Genomic DNA, 22,033 nt, shown 5'->3' on the forward strand with positions numbered 1-22,033 from the left:
GCTTTAACTCTTTTTTATAATTAAGTTTTTAGTTTGTTGACAAAAAAAAAAAAAAAAGATAGGTGTGGTAGAATGTTTTCTTCAGCAAGTTGCACCAAAGTTTAAATATAACTTAAGAATGCGAATGAATTGAATTTAACCCAAATACATAGGGATTATATTTTTGTTTGCTGATGTCTTAAACTAATGAATTATCACATTTCATCTTGGCACTGGTATGCTTACAGAAGAGTGTGTATCAGACTTCCAAAGAAAATGCTAATCAATGGCATATTAAATGAGTGAACCATCATATAAGGTCTTTTTCTTTTCTTTATTTTGCAAAATTAGATATTCTCAGAGTAATGTAGCCCCAATTTTTTTTTTCTAAAGAGAGTGAAATGCATTAACAACTGTGAATGCATCGGTGTTCATGCAATCATGCATCAAGATACATGAGATAAGAGATGATTGTATTTAAAAATACAATTTTCCATGAGGATAATTCAGACAATGAAGCAAATCCATAAAGTAAGATTCAAATCTTCCCTATATTTTCTTTTAGTTTTTTTTTATTTTTTTCCTTCAAAATGCCAAGAAATGGGGAACCATCCACTTAGCTTTTGTAGGTATGCCCAACTAAAGAATCTTTTGCACACACCTTAGTGAATAGTAGGATTATTGGATTCTTACACAACAATCCACTTCGGAAGGTAGTTTTCCACTATTAGTTGGGAGCCTCGTAAAGGTTGGCTACTCATGTTTCATGCTTCATTTCATCCCTAACAAACTCAGCCATTTGGTGAAAGAAAACTTTTGACAGATCAATACAGAATTCATGCTATTAGAGTAAGAAAGCACTTGAGAACAACTGGAAAATCTAGGGAGAGATACCAACAATAAAATGAGATGGTTTTGTCCCTGAACTCTCTGAGATTATAGCCTTTCATGAACACAACTATAAGCGACTAAGACAGATAAATAATAATGCATTATATAGTGCAAGTTGCAGGTTGTGAAACAGAGGATCAAGAACAATATACCCACTAAATGAATGAATGAATGAAAGCCACAGAACTCACCAATTCTCTGCCTGGATTTCATCTGGCAAGTTCTATCCTTGAAGACTGGTATCCTGAAGTATCTCAGTAAATTAGCCATGGATATGATGATATATTTTCATTCTGAAAATTGTTGAAACGGAAGATATACATTTGAGAAGGATGGGCAACAATTATGAGCTGAGGACTTACCAATAGACAGTACAATCAGTAGATGACTTCTAACAGTTGAGACAAGGTACTGTTGAATGTACATTCTTGATAAAATAATAGACAACACAGCAAACATTTAAAGCTGTAATTTCATTCATCATATAGACATAAATAGACCCTGTTTAATACCATTTCTGATTCTCTAAAAAATGCTGCTCGACAATGTAAACCACCCATATTAACTGTCATATTAACTGTCATAAAATAGATCATGGAAAAAAATGTTTTATTTTATTTTTTTTAATGAAATTCAATAACTTAAAAAGTTGAAGAGTAATTTTACATGAATCAAATACCTTCAAGCTTCCTCAAATGTGACTCCCCCTTCTATTTCAATTTCAATTGAAGGGGGACTTTTTCTTAAAAGGCCTAATGTTACATTCGCACATTGATACAGTTCAAAATTGGTCACCGCAACTGGGCACTATCCAATTTTAAGATCTCTTGACAATGGCAATTGCAAAGCAAGGATGGTGGCTGAGCTCAAACGAAATTTTAAGGGACGGATCCGTTGCCCCAACTTGACAAATGACATTCAGAGCTACCCTGTTACGCTCAGCAACCTGCTCTATCTGTTGGAGTTCAGCTAGTCTGTCTGGATCACTTGAGAAACTGGTCTTCAGCTCCTTCACAAGCCTTTGAGCATCCCTAAAGTAATTGTATTCAACTAGAGACTTGGAAAGGAGAAAAAAAATGTTTGACCAGTAAAGACACATTTGTGATGAAAAAGTAAAATTCAATTACAAGGAAATAAGGGAATGAAAAATGAAAATTCATTTAGATACTCACTGAGAAGCGGGTATGGATTGTAGATTCCTTGAACAGGTAATATGATACGTGGGGTGGAACTTGAGCCTTTTGTAGAAGCTCAAAGTGCTGGATAAATCTCTGGCAGAGTATAAAACAAACAATTTTAATAGGTAAACCATTGTCACACGAAAACTCTCTATTGTGATTTCTTCTGCTAGGCGTGCAGCCAAGTTACAACATCACTCGGACGTTTTACCTAAAACCTTCACATTGAACACCTAAATGTAAAAATGAGAACTGACACAAGAATGCAACATACCTCTTGTTCAGTATTGAAAGCACTGGATCCCTCCAAAAACTTGTGTTCATTTCTCAAAGCAGCAAGCATCTGGAAGGATTGATATGATTGATTAATCGAACTATTATAATTGCACAGGAACATTTAAATTAATCAAAACAGTATAATAAGCTGAAATAGGCACATTTACCATTGTGAGTCCTTCTGAGAGACAGATATGACACTGGAGGAACATGACCATAGGAGTGATATGAGAATCCCTAATAGCATCTTTAGTTAGATCCCTTTTCTTCTTCCCTTTGCGTTTAGCTTACCAAGAAGGTACGGTAAATGAAAGTTAACAAAATCCAAGTTAGCCAAGTAATGACAAAGCCAATCAAGATGGTATCTCATGAAAAAGAGGGCGGGGGGAGGGGAAAGGGTCGGTCAACTGTGTTACTATTCCATGGAACACCAAGGAGGCTGATCTCCTTCAATGGAAGTACTAAAGAAAGAATGAGAGTCTCACATCTTTGTTTTCCTGGGACCTTCCAAATGAAACTGTTCAAACAGAGGGTCAAAATCACCCTTTAATACTAGTCTTTTTTGCAAGAGATGCAGCCAACCAAATTATGGTTCCAACTCTCTTGGCTGTGCCATGGCCCTCACATAGTTGTCAGACTTGAGTAAAATAAGTGCTAATAAACAAAGACGACAAGGTACACTAACATATTTAACAGCATACTCACTACTCTCACTGATTGTCAACATCTTCAGCTGTGCAATTTCTGCAAGTTTGATCAAGACAATGTACATATACCAGTAGACCATGCAGTATTCACTAGGAGAATAGAGCTCGAGCTCAAATCCCAAAATGAGGAAACGTGTAGCAATCCAATACATTTGTTCCTGTGTCCAAATAAGCAGATGCTTTGACAGTTTCATGGCTAATTTCTGCAGAACCAATGAGCAATAGTAAATCATACAGCTAAGCTATAGACATTACTATAGTTTTGAAAAATGTTAAAATACAGTATATTTAAGCAAAACACATTCTAAGGTACCTCCTGGGTCAATAATAGGATAATCACCAACAGTATACTGATAATGAGATGCAAAGTCAGAGCAGGACCCATAATGGGTCCCACCTTCAATCTCCTATGCCATGAAATCAACCTATTCAAATGGTCATGCATATTCTTCTAGAGATATGTTGCAAGGATTAAAATCTGTTTCGACCACCCACAGAATGAGATAGAGCAGATGTTACAACGAATAAGTCATGACTGGTAGATTGTGTTCATCCACTACCTTATCAGGTGGCCAAACCGTCTGGACTGCTAACTATTACATCCAATGGGCATACCAACCATAGGACACAAGTTCGTTCAAGAAAAAAGTAGACTGGTCAAGGGATCATTCAGAGTATTTAAGTTGGATGACTGGATGAGCCAGACCAATATCAAGTTTTGTTAATCGTCTAGCATTAAAGTAAAATTAAGGAATTGAACTTCAGAACTCTTCGAAAAGCTTGCAAACCTAATCATTGAGGTAAATTGCAATTATGGTCCATTAAGAAAAACATTTATAAATTGACTAAGTGGCTTTTACATGGTCCCCCTTTTTGGCAAGGCTTTCTCTAAGTTGACCATTTAAGAAACCGATTCCCTTCTAAATTATACTGGCAATTAAACAGTATATTTAACAAAATGCAAATTTATCATCCAGACTATTGGAACAGACTATCATAGTCTAGTCCTCTCTTCAAAAACATTACTCCTAGAGAAGCAGACTAAATGGCCTGTCAACATCCAAACCTGCAAATGTGTGGGAGTTATCCATTGTTGTCCCACCTCCCCCCCCAAAAAAAAAAAAAAAAAAAAAAACCCCACCCTCTTCTTCTCTCTGTCAGAGCACCATCCTTACTGTTCATGGCAGGTACCATACATTTATTGCTCAACCTAGACTTTGCTAATGTCAGTGCAACATACCTCATCATCTGTAATATTTGACATATCCCCGAAATTCCTCTGGGAAGCCAGCTCAAGCTGCAAACATAGAACACAGCCACAGCACAAAATGAGAGTCAGACATGAAGCCTTATTCTCTTCTAACCATCAATAAAGATTCAACAATTTCTCAGCAGACAAAAGAACAATAAGATTAGTACGCAATGCACACACAGATGTGTAGATGAGACTTGAGAGTGGGAGAGAAAGAAAGAGGAAAAAAGGGGGGAGGGAATGAAAACGTTGGAGAACATTTTCAGAAATATGGGACAAGAAAAGAAGCCATGGAAGTCAAAAGCTGTCTACGAGTGAAATAGTGGATCTAAGCCACATGGGTGAATCCCAGGTCAAGAAACAAGAGGGAGATGGTAAATTGGAATCTTAAAAGAAACTGAATTATCAAGTCTATCAACTAGTTCTGTTGAATATTGAGAATATTTAAGCTTTAAGAACTGAGAAGTAACAGAGGGACAAATCTCTACAAATTTTCTCTTCGATATGATTTATTAAGTGTCTTCGGATCCTGTTGCCCATTCTAGTATCCCAGTCTAGTATTCTTTACTGAGCACCTAGAGGAGTCCTGCTAGCCTGTCCCAAAATCCCAGACCTGTAAGAGAGCTTTTTTTTCTTCTTTTTTTTGGGTGGGAATGGAATGACTTATAGGAGTCTCCCTCAACAGGTTTTCCGTAATTCAATATGCTAAATCTCATTACTTCCTTCTTGAAGACCAGATTTAGTAACAGAAGATAATATACAAGGATTTTCCACATAATGCTTGTCAACACTGACCAAATCATGCATCCAAGGTGGGATATAGGCAGGACACCAGAATATAAGACAACACTACAAGTTCACAACATAACAACAAAATAGAGTCATATAAATTCAGAAGATTTTCATCTAATGATTAAGGAATAAGGAATAAGCACAAACCTGCATGGTGATAATACTCCAGTCCTGTAATATCTTCCCAAGTTTACGTCTTTGCCAGGCAGCATTTGTACACAGAATTTTAAGTAAGTTTATCAGCAACTGCAGCAGTGTCATATCAAAGTCAGACGAACTGAACAAATTTTACTTATGGAGATTGAAATACAACAGCAGCAGCTCAGCATTATCCTAACTAAATGAGGCCTAAGCCAAGCATGTTTTTCACAGTAGTTCTCCTAATATTATTCTACATCTGCCTAGCTCTTTTAGTTCCTTCAATCTGGACTAAATCACTCCTCCATGCTGGAACATTCAAAAGCATTAGCTCTTTTACATGGATTCATGGAGATGGAGATACCTCTAAAAAAGGTGGTTCTCTGATGTTTGAGTGCAACACATTCACAGATGTTGAGGCAAAGCAAACAAGATGCAGGAAATATAATATAACAACTAGGGAGAAACCACAACAACTTCGAAGAGACTACAAGATAACAACAGAAGTAAAAAGCATCTTTATTCGTGCTCCTCCCCCCCCCCCCCCAAGGGGAGGTGGCAAATTCATATGCAAGAAGGATAGCAGAACAACATCCTCCATGAAAAAGATTGACTCTCCTTGAGACTTGAGAGCATCTGAATCTTTTAATGAGATGAAGAATACAGTAAAGTTGTTTGTACAACTATATATAAGCATACAACTCCATAACATGAGAAATGATCCAGCAAGCACATGTCTAAAATAGAGTCGGAAACTTGCCTGTGACAGCTGTAATATCAATTCATTCTTCTGAACTCCGTGGATATTTGAGATTTCAGGTAATGCAGCAGCTCTGGAGATTACATCAAAGATAAGAACACGTCCATAAACTTTCCCATCATGGACTAGTAGACGCTGTTCATCAGTTGTTGAGGTGCAAAAGCAAAAGCGTGAGAATTCTAGTATCAAACAGTCCTAGCACATACTGATTACTAAACTAAGGTGCTAAATGAACTAATAAGAGAAACCATTTTGCAGCAAACATCAAAATTTATAAACTGAACATAAGGATATGCAGGACTTCCATTTTTCATCACAATATATTGACAAATAGAGCATGCTAGTTTTACATATTCAGGGAGTTGAAGATGCAAAGGTCAAGGACCAGATAACTACAACTCTCCATACAGATGAATATAATGCATGCATTACCAGCGACAAAGAAGAGACAGATCAATTAGATTGAGAGGACACTGGTTGCATGGATAATAGTAGAAATGAAAAGCAGCAACATTAGCAAGGAGGCACTACAAGAAAATGTGAGAGGAAAATAAGCTGACCTGCAAATGAGCTCTTGCAACCAAATCAGGTTGAGTTTTTTGAAATTGAACAACAAAGCGTAAAATAACTTCTAATGAGGGATCCAGAGAAAATGAACAAATAACATCTAGGTCATGAAGAAGCTTCTCAAAATACTCAATAGCCTGGCACAAGAACAGAAATATTTCATAATTAATATAACTTGAAACATTTCAATTAGCCTATAGTTAGCCATATCCTCACCTTTTTCCAGCTCAAAATTTTAATTGAACGTGGAGGAGTGGGGGCTGATAATCTACTGTTTATACATCCATCAAACCCAACAGGTTGACAACCAGAAGCTGTTGTTCTATCTCCAATATCATCTTGACAAGATCCGTTGGCATTAGATCTAAGGAACTCCCCAGATTTCTGAATGCTTAATAACTCTGATAAGCAGGAGGCAATATGTTTCCTTGCCAACTCCAAACCTCTTCCTTGAGGTTTCCTCATACATGTGAGAACATGGTAAAAGTGCTGAATACAGTGGAGATGAGAGATAACATATATTAAAAGAGCAGTAAAGTTAGAGGGTTAAATTGTCAATAAATAAGATGCAGGTGTACAATGTATGAGGCCATGTCTAACAGTACATAGACAATGCCCAATAGAAATATGCACAACTTCATGCTTGAGAGAAATGTTGGAGAGAAAGCATACATGACTTGTGTGAATTTAATTAGTAAAAGAAAAATACTGAAGCATGCTGAATGGGACAATTTTTAGTCCTCAACACATCATGAATTTATGTTGTTTTATGCTTATTACCCGGTTTCCGACAAATATGCCTGTATGACATCCTTTTCATTGTTCATTTTATGACAATTTTCTAACATTTGTTCATTACTAGCATGATTATATCATATTGCATTGACATGGCTTTATTGTTGTCTATAAGCATTACTATACAAATCATAATTATTAGATTACATGTAGTAAAAACTGCACACCTATGGTGCCTAGAAACACTTAGGTGGGCTCCTAGATGCTCCACAATTGCCTTGAGTCACACAGACGTCTTGACAACTTAATGACCACCCCATGCATGTAGGCCGATAAGAAGAAATCATGTTTAAGTCATTTTCTTGTGCAATCTTTGCTTGTTACTCCTTTATTTTTCTTCTTGTTTCATCATGAACAACAAGAACTCTAGATTTAATTTTAACTTGACATCGTGGGCTAGAACAGAAACAACTTAAAAAGGGGAAAAAGAATGCTGTGTGGCCACTTATCCTACACAAAAATTAGAGGGGAATGACTGCCTTGCCCTCTCCTATTGGATGTCTGTGCCTCCTCATTGGCCGTAGCACTGCTGCTTGCAACGAGATAGCAAATAGAGGGTGTTCCAATCAATGTGATTAAGTTGATTATTTTGGATGAACACTAAACCCCCCCCCCCCTTTTTTTCTTTTTCTTTTTTTTTTTTTTTTTTTTTGTGGGGGGGGGGGGAGGCGTGGAAGGATTACTCCTATGTTGCTCTTGTCTGATAATACGAGGTACTACCCAGCCGAGTAGGAGTTAGGAGGTCATAAGCATGGATGCTAGGGACAAGAAGAAATGAGGGGGGGAAAAAAAAAAGAACTAATAAATCTCCTTTGGGATTTATCCATCTCTAACCCCAGATCTTCCTTCAATTAAAATCACACTACCAACTCAAGCAAATGTTGGGCATTACTCAATCGTGTATATAACAGCAAATTTCTTCAATATTTTTGCACAAAACACAGTTACAACACTGGGAGAAGAATTAAAATTGGAAAACACAGTAATCATATCATTGAGAACATTATATTAAGCAGCAATGTTTTATATCACTTCAAGCACCCTTGAAGGGCTAAATAAGGTCATAGGCTCATAGCTGCAAAATCTTTTGAGTCCCTAAGGAACTAAAAGAATATAAGTGGAATTATAATCATGTATTCAATAAGCCTTGGGACAGGGGGGAAAACCTATGATACTAAGTAGATCTTTTATGGTAACCAGGTAAGCAAGGCTACCTTCAGAATCTCTGGTCTCCTCAACGAGGCTCATTGTGGCCTTGCACGCATACATGACAATAAGATCTTCAAATTATCCACAAAGAATTAATTTGATTGAAAAAGCTACAGTTAACCACTTAACAAAATTCCAACTTTGACATGTAAATGAGTGTAACAAGGCCCCTTAACAAAGTTCCAACTTTGACATGTAAATGTGTAACAAGGGGGATCATTATATAACCCATCTCCACGATAGAACTAATGAGAAAGAAGAGTAAACACAGGATAAGACCTTACGAAAGCGTATACGGCAGAGCAAAGCTTTGCAAAATCCTTCTTCCAAATCAGGATTTGTTTGTAATGGCTCTATATCTGCATCATGGCATTCCTGTTATCAAAATAATATTTCAAAACAAACTAGCCTGCAATTATCAGCCAAGATTGTCAATGTACCATGGAAGCCAATGTAAGTGCACTTTAATTTTAGTAAATAGCAGAAAACTCAACTAGTAATGCCCCCCCCCCCCCCCCCAAAAAAAAAAAAAAAACCCATGCCAAAAAATAATAATAATAAAAAATATATAAAACTTGGGTTTATTCAGGAGAATGATAATTCAAGTTATGATTATATAATAAGTAGAGCTGCTCTTAAAATAAATAACAGCAACAAAAAAGGAAGATGTGCCAATCAGTAAATCCTCCCAATAACATCAGCCCAACTACTTGTGTAGCTATATGAATCCTGTTTGCAACTCATTCTATGATTCTATCTACATCTGCTAGAAGAATAGTGACCATTAATTCCAATTGATGAAGCTTTCTTTGAGAGGGGGTTTGGGGAGGTTAAAACCTGTTACTTCCAATTGATGAAGCTTTCTTAGGCATACATAAGTGCCAATCATTCAAGATATCAGCCAAAATATAAAAATTGATGGATGAGGAGGATTGTAGAAATGTATCTCATGGGTTTGGGATAAGTTCATGCTGATACTGTTGAGATATATTGTGCTGAAATTGATAGTGGGGGAGACGGTGACAATTTGGGAGGATGATTTGATCGAAATGAGAATTTATGCCAGGTCTAAGCATGACTTTCAAGGCACAGTACAGTTTGTTTGATCAGGATGTGGAATACTGTCGCTACTTCAAACTGCAAAGGCTTGCTGAATTTCAGTTCATTCCAACTTATTGACTTAAAAGTTCTGGTGGATTGCGCCAAGATTTGTTTTTAGTTAACTACCATAGGATTCTTTGTGAGAATTGGAGGTTGATATGGAGATGGTGAACAGTTAGGATAAAAAGAAAACCACAAGGAGTGAATATTTTGAATGGATCTTAGTGTTGATACAAGTAAAAGAAACAGGTTTCAGATGAGCTAACCCATGTTATACATCTTTTGTCGTCTTTGTCTTGTTCTTGTGATTGTAAAAGATATATATATATATTTGGATGAATAAATAAGTTCATTAAAGACAACAACGCACGAACAATATCGCAGATAAAGAGAAGGCTAAAAACACTATCAAACAACAAGGAATGGCCAAAGAAAAGGGCCAAACAGGGCCGAAACAACTATTTCGCGGATTTCTTCTTTTTCTTAGAGGACTTGAGGTCCACCAAGAAATCGTCACCAAACGGATTATGATCTTTTGCGGGGCGATTGCTCCTTTGACACTCAGCCCGGTCAAGAACAAGCGGCGGAGGAGAGATGGAAGGGTCCAAATCGAAATCGGAAGGGATCGAGCTACAGGCCTGGGAAGTAAAAGTGCAAGCAAATTTCGGGGAGTGGGCTTGAAAATTCCGAGAAGGGGAGAAGGGCGATGTCATAGCACAGCTAGGAAGCGGCTGGTTAGGCCCATGGGCCACTGGATCCAGAGAGGAGAGGGAGAACATCTTCTGGATAGAAGAAGGAAAGACGGGCTTGGGCCCAATTGGCATAGGGCCCAACAATGAAGGTTTAGGGGCTAAAAAGGACAAATTTAAGTCTTGGGATAAGGGGGAGGAATTAGGGCTAACGAGAGGAGTATCGTCCAGTAGGTCATTTATCGAATTGGTAAGGAGCAGAGGTTGGGAAGGGTGAACAAGAAACTCAGCACCAGCGTTTTCATAAAAAGGGAAAGGTGCAAAAAGAGGATCAGGCGATGAATGCGACGACCCGACAGGAATGGGAGATGGGCTATCGGTTTCGTTGGAAGCAGCAGAGGTGGCAGTGGCATCGATGGCCGTGAGGTGGCAGGGATTCGATGGCTGGGAGAGCTGGAGCTTGGAGTGACACCTCCAGTAGGTGCAAGTTACCGGCGCCAAGGAAGAAGGAGCTAAAAGAGGGTTTCCGGCAGAGCTATTGGGAGCCAACGAAATGGGAGAATGGGTTAGGGGAGTAGAGGGCAAGTTGGACAAAATATGGGTAGGAACAGGGAAGTCAATAATTGGGTTTTCAATAGCAAGAGACAGTCTAGATTCAAGGGCGATAGCAGGCGGTAGTTGAGGGGCGGTAGCACCAGCTGCAACATTAATTGAACATTCTTGCAAAGAATCGATGATAAGGCAAGTGGATTCAGAAGCACTTGCAAGAGCTGGCATCATTTCTTCGATCGATGGCAGCACCCGAGCGAGAGACGAGCCCAAATGGATGGCGGCCACACGGTCTTCAAGCAACAATAAGGGAGGGGTCGTCTTAGGGCCAGAGGATGTAGGAAAGTTCAAACCACCAGTGCAGATCGAGGCATCGTGTCCAAAAGAAGCACAGGCGGAGCAACTGATGGGGATCCAGTCATAGACAATGATTTGGTCGTAATGGAGATCGAAATCATCCTCAATGGAGATACAAGGGGGAAGGGGCTTTTCAGCAGAGACCTCCACACAAATTTGTGCATAAGAGAGCCTTTGCAGATTGATAGTCTTTGGGTTAGCACGAAGAGGGCGACCAAGTGCTGAACCAATACGGCTAAGGCATTCAGGACTCCAGAATTCAAGAGGGAGACCAGGGAGATTGATCCACAAGGGAAGTGAGCGAAACAAATTCCGGCAAAAAGGCAATGAGGGCTCCCAAGACCTAGTGAAGACAGGGGTCTTACCAACAAACCAAGGAGAGCCTTCAAGGGCTTTGGCTTTGCAAAAAGAAGTGGGGAGCTTAAACAGAAAGGTGTCTGAGTCAATGGAAAAAATTTCAAGAGAGGAAGGAGCAGCCCATTGCTTGGAGAGGGATGCTTTGATGACATTTAAGGGGGGGCAAGGACCAAGAAATTGGCCGTTATATTTCCAAGGGAGGGAGCCAAGACTGGTTTCAGAAGAGGGGCAGCGAACGAGAGGGAGGGGGGCCGAAATCAGAGGAGGGATGAAAGATAAAGAGCAATCTGTAGTGGTGGGATTCAGAGAGGTATGGAGAAGAGGGAGCTCCAGGGGAGCGGTTGAGAAGGAGAGGGCGAAGAAGAAGAGGGGTTTAGAGGGAGGACCAAAAGCAAGAAAGGGGGCAGAGCTACCAGAGCCATCAACCTCAGGAAGAGAAGCCATTAACAAGTTAGAAGAACCAAGGCTTGCAAGAGTTACTCAAGGAACTTGAGAAAGTTGACGGCAATGGATTCAGGTCCGGCGACATAGCAGTTGGAAGAAGCCAAGAGGTGGAAAGATCTTGTTGGACGCCTGAAAAGTTGAGATCATTAATAAAGCTGCTCACTTTATTAATTGATGCAGCATGATGATTGTACAAGATATTATAAGCATTGTAAGATCTAGTTTTCATTAGAAATGAATTTCCTTTGAAGCACATCCATCAAACCACCCCCCTCCCTTTCCCCCAGGGAAAAAATTCAAACAAGTTAACGACATAAGTATTAAAAGAAAAAAATGCACAACCTAGTTAGTATGAGTTCTGGGTCAAACCTATGACCTTAGGGAGGGATGCATGTTTCCTCCAAATAATGTTACCCAAACCAAGAGGAACAGCAAGAGCATGAGCCACCATTGCCAAGTAGCAAGGACCAAGATGTAAATCCAACAGTATAATAGACAAAAAAAAAAGTCCCTTGAATGGTAACACCATAGCACAAAGGCAAAAATCTAAGTATGAAATCGCATTTTCATCGCCCATATTACCATATTCTTATTTATAAGAGACAGTTATAATATTGTCAAATGGTCCAGACAACCTTCTAATAATCCCTTTTTGGATGATAGAGCTTTAGAGGCACGCAACTGGCGAGAAATTGTTTCTTCAACAGCATTGAGCATTGACAGGCATTTTTCATCTCCTTCCCCATTCAAAGGAAGACCATATGCCATTGTAAAATGATCCTCTTCCTACAAAAGGAAAAAAGAGTTCAAGATCCTCTTTGTCATCACAAGTTTGACCTGGAAAAGTAATTAAATAAGTACAAAATAATAATAGTAACAAACCTAACTTGGCCAACCTCAAATAAGTGGTATAAGGTTCAATGAGTGAATTACTTGTTCACAATTACTATGAGACCAAAACTATTTAAAATCAACAGAATTCCTTGACAAAAGAACAACAATGGCCTTCCAAATAGAACTAGCAAGACCATAATATATGGTGCTTATCCCTATTCAACTTCAGGTCTATATCCCTGCTTTAGTTCCATCTCTACCCATCCAAATAGACATTTGGTGAGCTATTTAAGCGACCATAAAATTTCTTATGCCAAAAAATTACATTAGATAGTTTCTCGTAGATTCACATGTAAAGTTCACCGTCAGCAACCCCCCCCCCCCCCCAAAAAAAAAATCACAAGGTTCACATGGAAGCCAAGAAATACAAGTACGGAACTATTACAGGACAAATCTATGTATTTACTTCATGGGTACGAGCATCCGAGACAACTGAAATGATGACATAGCAGGTTGCACGTATGATCCTGCAATAAGAATGTAACAATGCATGTGGCGATGTTCTGTCAAGCCTGAGAAGATAGATGCAAGAAAAGACAGTTTGGGCCAATGAATGACCTTTGTGCCATGTTGCCTGCCATACAAGAATGATCCAAGATTCAGGAAACATTAAGAGGAAAAAGGAAAAGATGAAAAAAAGAAAGAAAGGATATTACTAATACTACCTCGCAAGACAAAAGATGGTCCATCACATCAATACTGCATTGAACATCAACTGTCCTGTCAAAACTCAAGGGAACTGGAGCAGCACCATTCTCGATGGCTTCCTCAATAGAATGGTACCCAGAATTTTCAATCCCAGAATCCATCTTTGGATCCATTATCTAATAAATTGGCAACATAAAAGATAAGAACATAGAAAAACTAACAAACATGGCAAAATTTTAAGAATTAATTGCAACTGGGGAGATGATAAAAAGTCTATTGCTACATTCCTTGCATTACCATTTAGAGTTATCACTGCTTCAGGGCGATCTAAGGCGTTCTAGGGCAGTTGAAGCATTTAGGCAGTAAAGCACCTACTAAGGTGGTGTGAGGCGAGTATGGCAATTTAAGCGTGCATGCCCCTTGCCCCTTCTTTTCCATCATAAACGCACCATAGCTAGGGCCTTGACCTTTAAACTTTGCAGAATTTTATTTTTGAACTATTTTTTTATTGGATTCAAATAGGGGATATTTTCTTATCTTCAATAATATCTTAATGAAATAAAATATCAAATATAAAAATAGTTTCTTATATGATATTTGGCATAAGAAAATGCCAGATTTTGTTCCGAATCTAATTAAACTAGGGCAAAGATCCCTACAATAAGGCAGCAACCTTAGGCACCAAGGCCCCTATAAATCAGCCCAGATGCCAAAGTGATGCCTAGGCGATGCCTTGAGACTACATACCATCAAATAGGAGGCTCATCACATGACCCTTACACGTTTTAGCATCACATCTGAGAATAAAGAAACAATTGTAACTAAACTATCAACCCAAAGAAACTCTCCAGAAGAAGTAGATAAAGTCAACACAATTCTCCTAACCACTTTGGGTTGGCCACACAAATCCTGTTCTAAAGTTTCCCCTTATCTAGGGTCGTTTCTTCTAATTAATTATAAGCACTAATGGGTGTCCTCACTGATGCGCAGCACATCATCAACCAAAGGTTCTAACCCAAGTTCTAACTCTATCCTCATCGTCTTGCCACTCTTCCATCTCAAGATCCTTGTATAATTTACAGTTATACATGCATTTTTTCTTAGCTGCCCAGTATTATTCTCCCTAAGCATGAGAATTGGGAGGTACTTTTGTCTCGTGACTCTCATCACAGTTGGCTTTCAACTTTAATGACATAAACCTCGTTGGAGTGCATGTGTCTCGCTTCAAGGTCCATGGGAGTCCATGATTGTTTGTTTATCTAGTTGTAACTAAACTTAGGTTAAATATTATGTTAGACTTTAGTGTACTAATTTGATTAGTAATCTTCAGCCTTCATAAACCAACTGCTGTGCAAGTGATCAGATTATCCAACCTTTTTCATAAAGCCTATCCTCTTCCATCTCTTGGTTTCTTTCATCCTCTTCTCATTTCTCCCTGGTTCAGGTTGCTCTGGTTCTGAAACTCTTACTCAGTACCAGAGCTTCACTAATAATCAACCCAATATCATATTCTGGTTTTAAAGTCAGCAGTCTCTGTTCGAAGATTGTAGCACCTATGCTGCATAATATTTGCATACGGCCCTAGTTGATGGTGAGATAAATGACAAACTAGGGTTCCTTCTCACCAATTGACTGGAGGTATTTTATTGCTCCTACGTGTTAGCAGCAAGTTTCTGATTGATTTTTTGAATGCCAGTCAAGACCTTTTACACCTCTACACCAGGGCGGCAGATGGATATCAAGTTTTGAAGACTGTCTTCACCAACCTGGTGGTACATTCGACTTGTATTATGATACTGACCAGAGTTGCAGATTTTTTTCACATTTCCTTGTGCTAACCTGCTTTGCCGGAGTTCTTTGAGAACTACAGATTCTGCAATTAATTGGAAACCATCTGATGGATTAACACAATTCTCTGACGAGATTTCTTTTGAAAATCTTTTTGGATAAGTATTTCCCAATTGGGAGAGCGGGTTCGTGTGCTGGCCCCAATGTAGCTATGTGAAACAATAGATGATAGGCAACCAAAGTCACAATCAGTGTGAGGTTGAAATCAAGATAGTCTTGTTCTGTTTCCTATTATAACAGGTCCCTTAACAAACAATTTCCAGATCATAACTATCAAACTCAATGGAGATGGTTTACCAAAAAAACTCAATGGAGATGGGACAATCAATTCAGGCAGCCAAGGAGATTTGATCCCCTTTCCACTGATTTGAAGGACCCTACTGATAGAAAAGCCTATGAAGAATGGATGTGTGAGAAAATACCCATTTCATATGGTCATAGCCAAGGCTTTAATTTCTCGGGAGGGACCTAGCTGACGTGAGGAACAAGGTAGTGATGGCCACAGTACAAGTGGACTGCAAAGTGACCAACCAATCAGATACTGTTCTTTCTATGGCAAGTTAATCATACTATTGATACCTGCATTGCAAACCAGTCTGAGCTCGACAATCAGCCAATATGGTTTTGTCCAACGGAAATCCTGAGGTTTTTCAGGTGAAAACAATGTTCTACCCTCATTGATGGCTCCACCATCCTGTTCTGAACCTTATAGTGATTATAATTAAATCCTTAAGCTTCTCCAGAACCTTCAGTCTTCCGCTGGTGCTTTTCATCCATCACTATCTTGGCTCACAAAAGTACATCCACCTTGCTCTCAACCACTACATCTGCTCCTTGAGAAATTGCTCAAGGATCTCTACCCATGTTACTTGTAAGTCTCACATTTTCTCTTTTCACCTCCAAAGATAGCACATCCTTTTAGGGTTATTCTTGCCAATGACTCCTACACTCATATAACTGCTTCTGGGTCTTTCTCACTCCTTTTCTCCGTTAATTTATTTTCTTCATATTCCGGACTTACCTTTGAGTCTTATTCTTGTTACTCAATTGACAATGAGGACAATTGGCGGATCAAAGTGAGAAGGAAGGCCTCTTAAACTGATGACTCTACTACTGCAGCTGCTTATGCTACCACTACATTTCATTGACATTATCAGTTGAGACATCTTTCCCATTCTAAGCTTCAACAGATGGTTCCCCCCCATTGCAAGAATATTACTCATATAGAGTGTAAAGCCTATGAGCTTTGACAGTTCAAAATTGAACAAACAAAAAGTGACAAGGATTTAGTAGTACCTCCAAGGCAGACATAGCAGCAAAGAGACTGAAATTCTCTCCATGAATGAGTTCACCATCTTGAAGATCTACAGTAATGTGAAAGAAAAGTCAGATAAAAGCACAATAGCTTGAAATGTTGGATAACATATGGAAGTTATAACAACAGATTATTTTAGCCATGCTAAAGTATTCAGAAAACACTGACAGGAAAGAGAATGAAAATGTTATGCCACAAGCCAAGAAAGACTAGAAGGTGCAGCAATTTAAAACAGTCATGAGGAGAAGGGTAAATAGCAGATGAAAGAAAGAGAACTTTTCACAGCGATAAGTTCACCAAATTCACACCATAAAAATTAAAGAAGTGAAAGTATATGAATTCACATACAAGTATGGAAGTATGGCAAGCATACTAGAAAATTACAAATACAGTAGGCTAATAGCTTGGACCACTACACAGTTCAGGTTGAACCTAGACTGTTACCACTTGCCAGTGACACCTCAAACATTCATTGTGGAACTAAGAGTTATTTATATTATTGTTTCTAGGGACAATTACTGCTGCCTCCCCGCAGTATAGCTAAATTACAACCTTATCCCCTGCATTTTGAAATTACTTATCAAAACATGTACTTTGTGACTTTGTCTACTTTTGCTATTGCCCCGTTGCCATTAAGAACCGTTTGTTAACTAATGACATGGCATCTTTTTTTTCAGGTTGAACCTAGACTGTTACCACTTGCCAATGACACTTCAAACATTCATTGTGGAACTAAGAGTTTTTTCTATTATTGTTTCTAGCGACAATTACTGCTGCCTCCCCGCAGTATATCTAAATTACAACCTTATCCCTTGCATTTTGAAATTACTTATCAAAACATGTACTTTGTGACTTTGTCTACTTTTGCTATTGCCCCCTTGCCATTAAAAACGTTTGTTAACTAATGACATGGCATCTTTTTCATTTTTTTAATACTCAAAATAACCCTGAGTGGTGGTTAGTATTGATTTAACCTTTGGCAAAATTATTTCTCTAACCTTGACAATAATAGGTAAAAGAATTTACTTCTCAGGTCTTCCGCCAAATTGAAGTTGGCACCAGAACTGATGCAACCAACCAATGGAGCACATTGGAAGAGGGTAGAAGGGAAGATTACCCCATTCAGTAGAGATAATTCAATGTAGTAACCAAATAACTCGAATATATGAACAAGTAAGATTAAGGAAGACACTTTCCCTTTTTGGGAGGAGCAGCTATTTCAACTTGTTTCTCAGAAGCATACCACGTCATATTAATTCATGGCCTAGATACAGTCTATCACACCAAAAAGGATTTTCAGTGGTCTTCCAACCTCCTCAAGCAAATAGTTCTCCCACGGAAACAAAAAAGAAAAGGAGCAAAGCATTCCAAGTGAAACAAAAAGATGCTCCTTTTGTTTTCCCCACCCCTTCCAAATATCCACTTTACTCAGCCATATCACATATGCATGATAATGTGGATATATCTAACCCAATTATTAATCACTACAGGAAAACTGATCAATCAAACTTATAGTAAACTTGTTCTCGTGGATGATAAACCAAGACACTGCATAATCAATAAGCATCATAAACCCTGCAAGCAACCTTCTTACTAGTGAGCCCAACAGTTCCACAAAACTATCTGTTAAAAATTTTGGAACAGAAAAACTTAATTAACAATAAGCACAATGGAAGAAGAAAAAAAATGTCTAGCACACTACACGGTCAAGATCATCCGATCCGCACAAATTTGGGAATTCTCTTGTTGCATTCAAGGGATAGCAAACACTCAAACGTCCGAAACAAAAGAAAACAACAACACAGGAATTCCAAATCTCATATAAACTATTGGGCTCAAATGTAATAACGAAATAAGGAAAAACTAGGCATCACCTCTGCAACCAGCTTCAAGCAGAGCTGAGGCGTCGGCCCAAACCGTCTGGTCGCCGGAAGGGATTGAAGAAGGAATTCTAAGGCCCCCTACTCCATCCGCTCCGCCATCTGCCATTTGCGTCTCTGCTTATGGAATCCTCGTCAATAAGATTCTTGAAGAAATAGGGAAAACGAAGAAGATGAAGTCTCTTACAAGTCTATAGAGTCTTATTCTTAAGAGCAACGATTCAAGCTTTCAAAGCCGCTCTTCCGTCCCTTGTTTCGATGTTTTCAACAGTGGTTTTAACACATTCGTGTTTCAGACTTTCAGTAAGTTCGATGATTCGATTCCACAATGTTGTAGACCGTACCATGTTTATCACACTGAGAAATTGTGTCATTGTGAATTTGCGATGCACTTTAATACACGGTCGATACCATCTGTAAATTTCAACCCACGAACGGTTTTTGTTGAACCAAATAGAACCGAACCGAACCGAACCGAACCGAACCGAACAAATTCGTTAGAATTCTTTAAGCTGGGCCGATTATTGTCAAATTCACTCGTGATATATCTAAGAAAAATCCAATGAACAATTAACCTCAAGTAAAGTTGTTTCCAATACCTTCCAAGTTGCCCAGTTGATAATGACCATTCTGTTCGTGAGAGTTAAGAAGTGTAGATTACCATATATATCCATGGCTTCTTTACTAAGAGGTGTCAATAAACTGACTAAACAACCCCTCAATGATTATAACTTTCTTTTTTTATATTTTTCTTGCAATCTTTGATTTTCTTACATTTTTTTTTATTAATTTTTTTGTATTTATTTTACTACAAAATTAGAAAAACAACCACTAATTTTAGTTAATAATATATAAAATAAGAATATGAATTCAATAAAGCTACTTAATCATTAAAAATTCTAACTAAATAATAATTTGTTAAAAAAGGGAATATTATCAAGTTTCGGATGGATTTAGATTCCCTTTGACAAATTCAGATGTAGATTTAGTATAGTGGTATACCCATGTGATAAGGAAAAAAAAATGTCAAACTCAGGTTCGGCCATGGTCGTATTTCAAGATGTCGATTGGGACCGGTTCAACGATCGAACCAATAAGTAATGTAAGCATAAAGAAAACCAATAGTTATAAAAAGAAACGCATTCCTGATAAATTTAGAATACACGATCATGTTACGAAATGTAAATTACCACTAACTCCGAAAAATAGTAAAAACCCTAAGATCTGGTGACTACAAAGAAAGTGCATGGATTGATCCAACGGTCAATACTAAGAGGTAAATCCTATATAAACTAAAGGGCACATTAAGCAAAGTTAATGAATCGTTTCCTTCTGTTAATTCGTTAAAATAGGGGTTAGGTAGGGCTAAGTCAAGCCAAACAGTCAATGTTAACCCTAAATTAGAGATGAAGCATTTAAGCTTTGACTTTAATGGATCAAAGAAGGTTCTGGGCAATATCTATTTAGCCCTTGGTGTATAGCTTCGATGAGGCAGCTGTAGTAAGAAAAATGATTTTACAAACTGATTCTCATATAGAAGAATTGAAAAAATTCATTCAACTAGGTGTAACCAAGTGATCAAGATGGAATTCTAAGATCAAGTCTCCTTAACCAAACTGAATGCAGAACCATGTGTATGAGATCAAAAGCCTTAGAGGGTCTATGGAGTTCAAAATGTATTTGGACTTTCATCACATTATTCTGTAATCTCAAGTACTCTGCTTCAGAGATCCCTTCCAAGATTGTTTTAATTTCAGATATCTTCTCAACTGGAATTTGCACTGCAAATTGACTCCAATCAAGAACATCACTGAAGGGTGGCACATAGTGATTAGAGATTAACACCGGCACGCAACCCAAAAATATGGCTTCCACAATTCTTGGACTTGCAACTTCATATCCACTGGGACACAAGCAAAACCTACTTTGACCCATTAATTCATTATAATTTTGATCCTCAGGGAGGTATTCATGGACTTTGATTTCCTTATCCTTATCTTTCCAATGCTCTACTAGTATTTTTCTTACATAGCCATGAACCCCACCAGCGAAGAAGGCGAGGATGGTACGGTTTCTCGGGGATCGACCACAACCCGCCGGACCAAAGGTTCCTTTAAGATTAGCTTCTGGGAGAGTGGCATCTCTTCTGGGCTGGAAACCTTCTGATGTGTTTGCATTGCAGAGAACCCTAATAAAATTTCTATAAAGTTCTGGGTCTGCTGCATTAATGTCTGGTCCCTATGGTTTCAAAAGAAATAGAGATTAATGAGCTTGACTTGAACAACCAAAGTTAATTACAACAAGATTTTCCAGAAGAGAAGAAATAATACTTACCCAATCATGGCAAGAAGCCATGAAATGGTCAGCTCCAGTGCTTCTGTTCCAGTAGGGGTATTTCTTTGATATAACACCAACATAGTCCATGACAATGTGTTGCAATGGTTCCCTTGAATAGGAAACGAGGGGTCTGTAGAGGTAATTTATGACATTTACAATGCTGATGGGGAGGAAGAAAGTATGGGCCTCATCTGGGTGATGGGCCCTAAATGGGTTAAGCTCATTTTCCATCTCTTCAATGAAATGCCCTTCTGTGGAGTAGATGCCACTCAATGGCCCACCATGAACAAGGGGCGGTTCTCCTTCTAGGTATGTCCATACCTTGAATCTCTTCACCATCTCAATATGGCTCCTGAATCATTATCAAACTTGTAAGTTCAAAATACACAAGCAAACCAACAGTTCTGGAATATTCAATTTAAAATGGGAAGCGAGACTGTTACTTAAGGACCCATTAGATAAAAATAGTTTTTGGTGTTTGCTCATAAAAAAAATGAGGCTTAAAACTGTTCGATAAAACTGCTTTGTTTCAAGTGACTTTGAAATTATATTGAAATTTATGAAAATTCTACTTCAAAAAATAGTTTTGACATGACAATTCTATTTTTTAAGCAAAAGTTAGCTAGGGTTAAGTTCAAGTGAAAGAGTTCAGAGAATAGTGTTCATAAAATTTGACATTCTAAACATATTAACTCTTTCTTAAACCCTAATGATAATGTTTTTGTTCCAAAAACAAGTTTTATTAAAGACAAAATGTTTAGTGATTTAAGAAACAGGTGAAACTGTGAAAGATTAGAAGCTTTCTTTCTTGGAAAATGAAATGTTTTGAACCCATATGAAAAGTTTTCAGAAAAACAAAGAAATATGAAGTGTTAATTGAAGGCAATAAAAGAAAAAAGAGAACTTGAATCGTGATCGTAACTGATGAAATGCATATGGGTTTCTGTAAATCGACCCTCTGGGAATGAAGAGTTCCTCTCTATCAGAAGTGTAGTTACGTGTGATTATAGCTTCATGGATTGCAGCTCGTGCTCTAGCAAGACTTTCTTCCACCTTCTCTGAACTGGTCA

At 38.2% G+C, this 22,033-nt stretch overlaps 2 protein-coding genes across 2 annotated transcripts; both read right to left on the reverse strand.

The window, feature by feature from the left end:
• Positions 1-549: 549 nt before the first annotated feature.
• On the reverse strand, positions 550-18,974 carry MAK10 (MAK10 homolog). The gene is made up of 17 exons (XM_089145471.1): positions 18,814-18,974; positions 18,621-18,743; positions 16,728-16,795; positions 13,601-13,759; positions 13,342-13,509; positions 12,677-12,827; positions 8,824-8,903; positions 6,757-7,029; positions 6,534-6,677; positions 5,974-6,108; positions 5,223-5,321; positions 4,272-4,328; positions 3,030-3,234; positions 2,492-2,610; positions 2,323-2,391; positions 2,043-2,141; positions 550-1,927 (listed from the first exon to the last, which is right to left on the reverse strand). The coding sequence occupies exons 2-17, from the start codon at positions 18,733-18,735 to the stop codon at positions 1,688-1,690; spliced, it is 2,181 nt and encodes a 726-aa protein (XP_089001597.1). The 5' UTR covers positions 18,736-18,743; positions 18,814-18,974; the 3' UTR covers positions 550-1,687.
• A 1,230-nt stretch (positions 18,975-20,204) lies between these two features.
• Positions 20,205-22,031, reverse strand: LOC149025240 (putative glycosyltransferase At5g20260). The gene is made up of 3 exons (XM_089143100.1): positions 21,919-22,031; positions 20,961-21,315; positions 20,205-20,864 (listed from the first exon to the last, which is right to left on the reverse strand). The coding sequence occupies exons 2-3, from the start codon at positions 21,300-21,302 to the stop codon at positions 20,205-20,207; spliced, it is 1,002 nt and encodes a 333-aa protein (XP_088999226.1). The 5' UTR covers positions 21,303-21,315; positions 21,919-22,031.
• Between the last annotated feature and the right edge of the window lie 2 nt (positions 22,032-22,033).

The sequence above is a fragment of the Hakea prostrata genome, chromosome 2 (assembly GCF_041222555.1).
Source record: "Hakea prostrata isolate BN-2017 chromosome 2, UWA_Hpros_2, whole genome shotgun sequence".
In the NCBI taxonomy this organism is placed as follows: Eukaryota; Viridiplantae; Streptophyta; class Magnoliopsida; order Proteales; family Proteaceae; genus Hakea; species Hakea prostrata.

Coding starts and splice junctions, on each gene's coding strand:
- MAK10 (XM_089145471.1), bottom strand. CDS start 18,735: ATGGCAGATGGCGGAGCGGATGGAGTAGGGGGCCTTAGAATTCCTTCT. Junction 7,030..8,823: donor GCCGTATACGCTTTCGTAAG/GTCTTATCCTGT, acceptor CACTGTATTCAG/CACTTTTACCATGTTCTCAC. Junction 2,611..3,029: donor GTTGACAATCAGTGAGAGTA/GTGAGTATGCTG, acceptor CTTCTTGGTAAG/CTAAACGCAAAGGGAAGAAG.
- LOC149025240 (XM_089143100.1), bottom strand. CDS start 21,302: ATGGTGAAGAGATTCAAGGTATGGACATACCTAGAAGGAGAACCGCCC. Junction 20,865..20,960: donor TGGCTTCTTGCCATGATTGG/GTAAGTATTATT, acceptor TTGAAACCATAG/GGACCAGACATTAATGCAGC.